Consider the following 11022-nt stretch of genomic DNA (forward strand, 5'->3'; position numbering starts at 1 on the left):
ATTTGGTGCCTGTTTATTTCTGCCGACGTGAAAGAGTGATTTTGAAATACACAACAGACAAGTGAACATAAGGGCAAAGAAGCTCTAGAAGGGCATGTTTCTCACACATCAGGCAGTGCACTGATTAAGGTAGTTGTAGTAAATGCATCATCCAGGTGAAATTAGTGACCAGAAATCTGAAAAGAGATTCTGCAGCCAGCTTTGGTGGGGAGAAGCAGTGTGTGTGCCAGATGCTTAACGCTACACACATCCTAATAATTTGGTTAAGAGGGATGTGGTATTTAAAGCTGGCACCATCCCCAGGAAGTGGAGGGGGCGGGTTGTCTGAAGTCATTGCAGATCAAATTTGTAGGCATTCACTCTTGGTTTATCCACCTATGTTATTAAAGGTTTTTGTGTTGCATGCACACCTATTCTGGCTAAGTAAAAACAGGAAGACAAACCAACAAACAAAAGATTTATTGAAAATACACTGGGGTTGCTTTCAGAGTCTACATGCTTGGGAAGGACGGGATGCAGGGCAGCTCTGGGGAACACAGCAGAGAAGCTCACAGAACACTTATTCTATACTAGAGCACTGCTTTGTCATTCTACTCTATGATCTCAGTCTTGTCATGTCTTGTCCACATTAAATACTTCTGGGAGGAACTGTATTTCCAGCTTAGCCGGAGTCAGATTTCACTTGGGTAGGTGGCAAAAACCACAGTCACGGCTGCAGGGTACCCACTTCTGCATGTGGGAGTGGCAGGTACGGGCTGAAGGAAACTGTTCAATGACCCTCCCATTCTGACACTCAGGTATTCCACAGGAATAATAATTAATTTAAAAGTCAGTATTTGACTTACTAGCATCAGTAGGAGAGTAGGCTCAGATATTTTTGAAATACTTTCCAAAAAAGATGTATGAAACTTTTAACTATGAAACTTCATACATTTGTGGGAATTAAGAGCTTGTTTCTTTGGAGTCTGTTTTATATCCTCTTTCTGTCACTTATCAGTTCCGTAACTTCAAACTTGTTACTTTGTCTGAACCTCCAGTATCTTATTGTGAACCACTTTCTGGTTATTCTGGATATATATGTATATATATATATATATATATATATATAAATATATATAACTTTTTTGCATCATCCAAACTTTAAACATGCCCAGAAAAATTACTATCATTCTCATTCTTAGAAATCTTCTCTCTGAACTAAGGTATATAAGCCCAATGGGGGCACATGTATTCTGACTCTTTAGAAGCAAAAATACAAAGTCAGGGTGTTCAAAATGTGTTGTGTTTGGTTGAAGCCAGGGTCTAGATCCTGAGAACTTGAGGGAATGGCCTTGAGGCCTCTGAGCTGGAGAACTCAAGAAGAACTGGAAAAGCAGGACTTGGCTGCCCTTGGGTTGTCCAGGAGCCAGAAAGGTGTGTCCTTAGAAATACAAACCACAGAGGGAAACAATTACCAGGCAGAGAGGGCTTAAGAATTAAAAAAACAAAACAAAATTTTTATGCATTGTAAAAATACAGGGATTTATGACACAATCAATTCTAGTACATATTTGAGGAAATAAGAAACAACAGCAGCAGCAAATGAACAATTCAAGGGACACAAAGAAAGAATCAGAAACCAGGATGAAGGCAGAATGTATATAGGGCAATCACAAAGATAAACTGAGCCACTGGCTTCACTGTGAGTTTCTGGATAGATGGGACGAAAGGGACCAGATCAGGTCACACAAGTCTTATGATCAGAAGAGAAAACAGACTTAAGGGAGGTAGTTTTTATCTTGCTCTAAATTCTAAAGAAAAGTTTTCCATAAGACTTCACAGAGATGTTAAGTGACAAGCTCCCTGCGGTTTCGCTCATCTGTCTCATCAGCCTCCTGCTCTGAAGACTTGCTTCCAGGAACCTCCCAGAGAGGCTCCGAATTGGCAAGTCTGGTATGGAATTCTGTGTTTCCATCCCAGAGGCTGTCTCAATCCAGTGAATGCACGTAGAAAAGAAGAGTTCATAATGTGCTTTTCTATCTGTTACTTCATTTGATAATTTTAATGATCTAGTGAGGCCATTCCTAAGGCTGTTGGATGATTTAAAACATGAAGAGAGATGACTTGAACTCATTTGGCTTCAAGCAATACAGGACAATAGGAGTTGACATTTTAATTCTGTTGAAAATTCTAAGTCTGCTAGAAATCATACCAATGTGGTTTAGCAGAGGCTGGTTTGATGATGAGGTGGCTTTTTCCGGGCTACTACACATGCTGCTCATCCTCTGATGTGTGCAGGATCACTCAGAGTTCACCTTCTTGCAAAGCCTTTATGGTGCACAGTCCTTCCTCCATATGCTCCCCCTTGTCTCCCTTTTTCAAGCTGTTCCCAGAGCCCTTCCACACAACTTTGTCATTTCCCTCCACAGTTATGGATGCTCTGAGCTACATGATAACCCAGTCCATGTGTTTCTCGGTGGCAAGCTGGTGATGTTCATTTTACTAGCAATGGTCAAATCTGGCACATAGTAGGCATGGACCAAAAAGCATTAAAGAAATGTGTAAGAAAGGGATCCATGTTCTAGGGGAACTGTGGGATAGCTATCAATTTATCTGTCTTAATTTAGGAAATACCTCGGACTTTGGTCAAATATTCTAAACTGGGGAAACAGACATTGCTGTGAATCACTTAATTCTAAAGTGATGACTTGCTTTTGATTAGATGAGGCAATTGTCATATAAATGCAACTTTTAAAGCTACTTATTATATCCACAGTCACTGGGGCTTGCGGAGGTGCTCCTGATCAAACCAGCCCACATTTAATATCTCCCCCAGAGGTTTCCTTCTCTTTAGTTCATTTTTTTAAGCCCCAGATTGAGTCGTTCCTCCCTGCTCATTAGGGTATCTACAGTGGTTCAGTCAACTATTCCAAGTTTTAAGGTGTAGTTAAAATATTCTGGCACTAGAATCTGAAACAATTACTTTACCACACTTCTAAAATTCACAAGGAAGGGAACAGAACTCAGGGAAATGAGCTGGCCTGCCCACGGTGACATAACCAACAAGAGGCTGTGTTAGAAACTGAGCTTGCATCTTCCCCATGTCTTCTCTCTTTCTGCCCCTCTGTAATGCCTTGCTGACGGCTCTGCCTCTCATACACCCAACTCTAGGATGGTTTTCCAAGACTCTGGGGCATGGGTGCCAATGATTACAGGTGTGAAGCAGTGGCCCGACTGACGGCAGTGTTGGGACACCTGCCATGAGAGGCAAGCTGGTCCCTGGGAAAATGAGAATGAAACACACACACATAAGCGACTATGTTTAGAAGATTTACTGGCTTTAGGGAGAGAGTCAGAGTGCATAGACTGGTCATGTCTTGACTCCAGTGTTCAAGCCAAGCTTCCATCCTTAGAAGCATATAGGAAAGGGTGGGCTAAGTTCGGGGGTAACAATGTATTAATAGCAGCTTTCTTTGTATACTAATCACACCCAAGTTATTAATCAGAGTCAGAAAGTAAAAGAGCATCCCCAGAGCAGATCATGACCAGAAGCTGGGAACAGCCTTGCTTCCTGGAGGTACATGGAAGGTAACTTAACAATCAAAGAGGCAGGGTTTCACTTCTGTGAACTTGAGGCGTTGTCTAAAATCACTTAGCTCCTCTACTCTCGTGCTCTGCTGTCCAGTAGCACTGTGCCTCAAGACAGAGCTCAGGTTCTGAAATCAGGCTCCTGAGTTCCAATCCTGCCCTCCTTCCTCATTCACACAGCCACACTGACAAATCTCTCTGAGCCTTCATTTCCCTATTGATTAAATTGAGAAACAATCTCTATTTTTCACAGAGATGATAAAGTATTTCTGAGCACTCAAACCATCTTGCTTAGACAGAATCTCACTCTGTGGTCCAGAGAGATTGCTATTCCTTTCTCTGAATGAGAGCCAGCAAATTTCCCTCTTTGCATGAGCAACTAATTGCATAATTACACGGGGCTTTAGATGCTTAGTGCACTACACCCTCCCTTTTGCGGGCTGAACTGTGCAAAGCAAGTTTCTAGCTGCTCTGGGAAAGAAGCCAGGTCTCCCAACATCAAGTGCTTACTTATTTCACCCCACAATTGTGCGTTCTCCCTTAAGATTATTTTATTAAGTTAGTACCTTTAACAGGATAAAAATATACTCACTTTAACTTAATTTTTTAAAAAACTGCAGCAAGAACAAAGATATACACCTTTTCTGCTTGTAGGTAGGCATGGGTACCACAAATTACTAAATAAAACTAGGCAGATTCCTTTTCTCCTTTGTCCAATATACATTATTTCAGTTGTAAATTTTAAGTTAAAAATCACCTGAGAATGTCACTTTGATGAATAGTCTCCTTTTTTATCATCAAATTCCCGAAATCCTCTTTAAAAAAAGAGAAAATAAAGAATTATGTTAGAATGATCATTAAGTTGTCAGAATGTTTGAACTACATTTTTCCTCTTCAGATATTCCTGTATCAGAAGGACATAAGACCTAACGTTTCTTAATTGTTCGTAGTGGACAAACCAATTATGCACAATGATCTCTTTAAATCTGCCAACAGGCCTACTAGGTTGGTGTCTATTCATACCTAAACTCCATAGGAGAAACTTAGAGGGATGTGTTCACTGAGGGTTGATGTAGTCTTCCCAAAAACATGAAAAAACGAAAAGAAAAGAAACATCTGTGAATTTTAACAATCTGGGGAGAAGAATTGTCTGCAAAACCAGGCTCAAGCAGATGACAATATATTGATTTATGCAGATAGGAGATTATGAGAAGACCCCTGATTACTTTTATGCAAAAGTGGTTCTTAATCCCTTATTGGGTTGAAGACCCCTTTGAGAATCTAATAGAAGTCATAAACACTTTCTCCAGAAAGAAGAAAAAATTCACATCTACACAAAATATGAATAAAACTTTAAAGGCTCTGTGGAGCATGTTTGTACCCTTGCCCCCAGAAACATGCAAGATGGAATGTAGAAATCTGCATTTTTTGCTAAGTTCCCCCAGGGATTCTGAAACAGTTGGATAGTAGACCACACTATATCAAACACTGCTTAGGGGTCAATGAAGGAGAAAATCAGAGAGCAGCTGCTTAGAGCAGTGGAGAAGAACAGCATATACAAGTTCAAAAGAATCAGTTTGATCATGGAACACTGAAATTGGGGAGATTCATGTGCCAGAAGGAAGAATGGGAGAAAGTAGTAGTGTCAAATCAGAGACATGCAGGCTTGAATAGGATGTGTTCACAGTGGCTGGAAGCAGGCTGAGAATACTGGAAAGACTTTGGGATGTGTAGCCTGCCTGGGGAATCTCAGGCAAACACTCATGGAGAAAGGTTCTCTAGGTTGTCTCTAAGTGGTCATTGACTGTCTCTGCTAATCTCCCTGAGCTACTCAAATTAGAAAATAAAGATAGGACTCATCACATCCCCCTCACTAATGACATATTACCACCCCTCAATTTTACTACATAACCACAGTGTTGCTTTGGGGGGTCTCTGTGACTTTAAGATGAGCAAACAGAGGTTCTCAGTGAGGGAGGATCTTGCCCAAGACCACCCAGTAAAATAGCATCTGAGTCTGGAGCAGTGCATGACTTTCTGTCCCTTGGTCCAGTGCTCTTCTGCCTCCCATTTGGTCTTGAGATAGAAAGCGTTGTATGAAACCACTAGATGAGAATGTGCTCACCCCACAAGAGTGCAGGGTAGTTCATTCTGACGCAAAATATCTTAAAAACTAGGGCAACATTTCTCAGTGAAAAATCACTCATTTTGTGGCATGTTTCACAGGTTTTGATTCTAATTTATTTTAATGTCATGTGGTCATTATGTGATCATAACCAACAACAAACTAGACCAAAAGCAAAGCCTGTCTCAGTGCTTACGTGCCCCTGGTCATGGAACGAAGGATGAACTCTACAGCATTCTCAATGATCTCCGAACCCAGGAGGTTGAGAAATTTGGGGAAATCTGGCTCTGGTTTTTTGCCTGAGTCATCTGGTTTGTCATCTGGCTTGTTGTCTGGCTTGTCTTCTGGCTTATCATCTAAAAAAAGCAAAAATAAAAACAGAACAGAACTTGAGGTGATTCTCAGTACAAGGAAAGGAAGTCTTTCTTCCACATAGGAGACCACTCACTGTTATGTAGCCTCATATGGTTATATCCGCTGAACATTCAATGTCTACCTGGTCAAAGCCTTCACATGGGTTGTCTCACTTATTTCTAAAAACAGACAGACCTACAGACTTTGATACTTAGGCAGACTTGGCTCCATATCGTGAAGGAAAATGAAACTCAGGGAGGCAGAGGAACTTCCCGGAGTTAAGCAGCTGATTGGTCAGTGCTGAGAGTGACACACAAAGTCTTTTCTTTGTGAAATCTCCAGGCCAAGCTAATAATAACATTAAAGATGAAATATTGATGGGTAGCACTTGTTGACACATGCGTATGACAGACGGTCAATACGCATTGTCTCATTTCATCTTTACAACAAATCTACGCAGTAGCCAGTTATTACCCCAAGTTAAGGTGAAGAAATGGAACTTGAGAGAGGTTTAGAAGCTAGTTCAAAGTCACAGAGTTAGTAAGTGGCAGGAGTATAATACAAACCATGTGTGTCTGGTATTACAATCTGGATTCTAATGTACTCTGTAATGAACTGTATTGTCTGACAGAAAAGTTATACAGCTTTCACTTCTTTTATAAGATTCAAAATAGTGCAATAATAATGATGACAAAGAGAAATTCTGTCACTTTCTTTTTTTTTTTTTTTTTGAGTTGGAGTCTCACTCTGTCACCCAGACTGGAGTGCAGTGGCCGCTCCCAGCCACCGCAGCCTCGACCTGCTGGGCTCCGGCGATCCTTCCACCTCAGCCTTCCCAGAAGCCGGAATTACATGCATGCACTACCATGCCCAGCTGATTTTTTGACTTATTGTAGAGATGAGGTCTCGCTGCCCAGGCGGGTCTCGAACCCGCGGGCTCAGGCATTCCACTCACCTCAGCCTCCCAAAGGCGCGGGATTACAGGCTGAGCCACCGAGCCCGGCTGAAATTCTGTCACTTTCATATCACTTCGTAGTTTTGTAGATGATGATTTTGCAAATACTGTGCAGTTTTACCCCTGACCAGTCTTATGGGGTCTGCAATTTTCAGACCCCCATAAGTGGCTTGTAGGAGAGTAGCTGGGACAATGATTGCAGGCCTTTCACATTCAACTCAGGCTCAAATATCCTTTGGAATGAAGGCAGAGGGTCCAAAAAGAGGTTGATGACATGCACAGTCCCTTGGGGCATGCTGACTTTGCCTAGTGGTCTTTATTTTCAGAAGATGAAAAGGAGTGGAAGCATGATAACAGCTACATGTGGCCTCCCCTCTGGACTCTGGTGACAGGATAAGGTGGGACTTACATCTTTTAATTTTATTATGCTCTGATTAGCAGTGTTACCAGATTGAGTAAATGAAAATACAGGATGTCCAGTTAAACTGAAATTTCAGATAAATAACAAATACTTTTTTAGTACTAAAAGAATAATCCTGCCGGGCTCAGTGGCTCAGCCTGTAATCCCGCGCCTTTGGGAGGCTGAGGTGAGTGGATTGCCTGAACCCACGGGTTCGAGACCCGCCTGGGCAGCAAGACCTCATCTCTACAATAAATCAAAAAATCAGCCGGGCATGGTAGCACATCCCTGTAATTCCAGCTACTTGGAAGGATGGCTGGAGTCCAGCAGGTCGAGGCTGCGGTGGCCAGGAGCAGCCACTGCACTCCAGTCTGGGTGACAGAGTGAGACTCCAATTCAAAAAAAAAAAAGAATAATCTATGCAATACTGAGGACACACATATGCTAAATAATGAGTCATTGTGCATCTGAAATTCAAATTTAACTGGGTGTTGTGTATTTAACTGACAGTTCCATGACAAGTTTTGACTTTAAGAACTCCCAACTTCTAGAAATGTACTTGTGACATTGGATGAAAGAGATGTGACTACCTTTTGTGTGGAGGTTGTCAAATTATGTCAGAAGCCTTGCATCTATATTATATCCAAAATTATAAAAAATGTTAGTAAAAAAAAGATGGACTTGCAATTCTATAAACAATTTTTGTTTACTATGCCACAACCAAAGATTTGCTAGGAGCACCAGTCTGGGACTTATAGCCAAAATCAATATACTAATCATCAAGTATTCATTCATCCAGCTGTTGATTCTTTTATTCAAAGAGTATTTTTTGAGTCTACGCTTATGTGTATTGCTATGCTAAGAACTCAGGTAAAAAAGAACAGAGAGGCCAGGCTCATGATTCAGCCTGTAATCCCAGCACTTTGGGAGGCTGAGGTGAGTGGATTGCCTGAGCCTGCGGGTTCAAGACCTGCCTGGACAACTTGGTGAGACCTCATCTCTACAATAAATCAAAAATTAACTGAGCATGGTAGCACGCGCCTGTAGTTCCAGCTACTTGGAAGGCTGAGGCGGAAGGATTGCCGGAGCCCAGAAGTTCAAGGCTGCAGTGGTCGGGAGCAGCCACTGCACTCCAGACTGGGTGACAGAGTGAGACTCCAACTCAAAAAAAGGGGGACAGAAATAGCTATGACCATTACATAAAGTGCTGGGCAACCGAGAAGGAAAAGGAAACAGAACACATTTGTGGAGCATCCATTGCACGGGCGCTGGGCTGTGCCTTCACTGCCCTTCAACTTAGTGATGTTGTCACAGTTTTACATAAGAGAGCACAGGTGCCCAGGGAAATTAAATGACTCACCTGAAATCACTCATCTAGGAAGTGGCTAAGCTAAGGTTTGAACCTGAATTTTTTTAACTCAGCAGTTCACATTACGTAATTGTTCACATTACATAATACAATATCTAAGCAATTGTTCTCTAAAGGTATCTGCCAAGTGCAAAACAGTAATTTCTTGCATAAAAGGTGAGTTCTTTTTTCTTGTGTTCCTATTTATCTACTTGCATAACAATTTAATTTTGTTGACTTTTTATTTTAATATGACACTAAATGCTAACATTTCAATATGTAAGGAGTCTGGGATTAGAGTGTGTGAAGATCAGATTTTGACCTCAGTCTTTAGACTACATATACTGAGAGGTATTGGAACATAGTGGATCACACACTTTGGAGTCCTATACACCTGTCTGACTCTTGTCTTCAACAAAAAATTAGCTGTGTCACCTTGCACACAATGCTTAACCATCGTGTCTCTTAGTTTCCTCATCGTGTTGTTGTGAGGATTAAAAGATATTTTATGTATCATATTTGTATACACACACACACACACACACACACACACACACACACACACACACATATATATATACCTATGCCATATATATTCCACTTACCAAGGTACCAGGCCCAAGGTAAACTTACAATAAATACCCACTATATTATTATTACTATTACTATTATTAATAACAATAGCAACAAAATGATTTATAATTCACTTTCTCATCTTTAGGAGATTATAAAAATTCTGAAAAATGCTATCAAAATATTAAGAAATTTGATATCCTAAAAATAAATTATCAATACCAATAATTAACATTTTCTCTTTTAATGTAATATTGGATAGCCTTTATTTACAGTAACTATCTGGTTGAGTTTCTTAGTCAGCATGAATATGAAGTTCTAAACAAATACAGTATTATACAGTTTTTCTAGTTTATGAAGAGATTATAAAAACATATTCATTTTGGGCCAGGTTCAGCGACTCAGCCTATAATCCTAGCACTTTGGAAGACCAAGGCGAGTGGATTGCCTGAGCCCATGGGTTTTGAGACCAGCCCAGGGAACTTGGTGAGACCTTGTCTCTACAATAAATAAAAAAATTAGTCGGGCATGGTAGCAGATGCCTGTAGTTCCGGCTACTTGGAAGACTGAGGCAGAATGATCGCCAGAGCCCAGCAGGTCGACACTGGGGTGGCTGTGAGCGTGCTGCTGCACTCCAGCCTGGGCGACAGAGTGCAAACTCAAAAAAAAAGTATATATATATACTTTTTTTAAAAACCATGTTCATTTGACCTGGTAAACTTGGTAGTTATCCCATTTTGGAGATGAAGGCACTGACTTTGAAAACAGTGAACTGATTTAACCACAGTTTCAGAGTTCATGAGAGATCAAGGTAGGGGCATGTCCTCAACATGAGAGTTCACCTTTCACTTCACCATGGTGATTACTTCAGGAGTAAAGTGGGCATAATAATCCCTATGGCCATCTCTGGAGCAATTCTGTTGTAGTGTCTGCCTGGGTGTTCTGCCAAGTTACATCAAAGGACTCTGGTACTAAACGTTTGTTAATGTCTGTGTTTTCTGCCCTATCGTTCTGAATCATGGTAAGTCAAGACCTCACAGTCATATGCAGACAAAAAATAAATTAACAAATGGGAACGCTGCATGCCGCCCTCTGTCCTCTATGTGCTTGGAACAAGCAGGAAAGTGGATGCTTAGCTTGGTTCCCAAGGAATTGTAATATAGTAGTATCACTATATCATAAATGTGAGTGAAAAATTTATTCCAAATATCATTCACTGAGCAAAGAGGCTATTGCAGAAGCAGACTTTTTAACAAAAATCCTACTTTGTATCAGAAAGTGCACCTCTTGTCTCCCAGTCTAGTGCTCTTTCTGCAGTGCACAAAGGCCCCTTTTTCCTTTTTTGTTCTGGATCAGTGCCACCAGCTTCTTCCAATCACTGCTACCTCCTGACAATTCATGGGCTATGATCAGAAGCACTTACCCGCATGGCAGGTCAGGATTAAGACAAGCAGTCCTAGGACAATTGTCCACCGAAGTACTGAGACAGCCATTTTTGTAGTACTGGGTACTGCTGCAGACAAATTGTTCAGATGGACTTGGGACAGTGCTCCATTTATACGGCATATATAGGTGACATCGTGTGCTGTGGAATTTAGGTCGTTGCACAAGTTGTCTGCATGGCTTGTTCTTGCATCTCTGCTAAGGAGCCCTGCCCTATTTTTCAAACTAAACGTTTTGCATACAGAGAAAGAAAAACG

General features: G+C 41.1%; 1 protein-coding gene across 1 annotated transcript; it reads right to left on the bottom strand.

Annotated features, from left to right (window-relative positions):
• Window positions 1–4333: 4333 nt before the first annotated feature.
• Window positions 4334–10815, bottom strand: CUNH5orf46 (chromosome unknown C5orf46 homolog). The gene is made up of 3 exons (XM_008068324.1): window positions 10746–10815; window positions 5889–6036; window positions 4334–4382 (listed from the first exon to the last, which is right to left on the bottom strand). Exons 1-3 carry the CDS (start codon window positions 10813–10815, stop codon window positions 4334–4336), a joined length of 267 nt encoding a protein of 88 aa, XP_008066515.1.
• Window positions 10816–11022: the final 207 nt, after the last annotated feature.

Source organism: Carlito syrichta, unplaced genomic scaffold, assembly GCF_000164805.1.
Source record: "Carlito syrichta isolate Samal-C Ts95f unplaced genomic scaffold, Tarsius_syrichta-2.0.1 Scaffold310126, whole genome shotgun sequence".
NCBI classification, from domain to species: Eukaryota; Metazoa; Chordata; class Mammalia; order Primates; family Tarsiidae; genus Carlito; species Carlito syrichta.

Coding starts and splice junctions, on each gene's coding strand:
- CUNH5orf46 (XM_008068324.1), bottom strand. CDS start 10,815: ATGGCTGTCTCAGTACTTCGGTGGACAATTGTCCTAGGACTGCTTGTC. Junction 6,037..10,745: donor AATCCTGACCTGCCATGCGG/GTAAGTGCTTCT, acceptor ATGATAAGCCAG/AAGACAAGCCAGACAACAAG. Junction 4,383..5,888: donor CGTTCCATGACCAGGGGCAC/GTAAGCACTGAG, acceptor CTTTTTTTAAAG/AGGATTTCGGGAATTTGATG.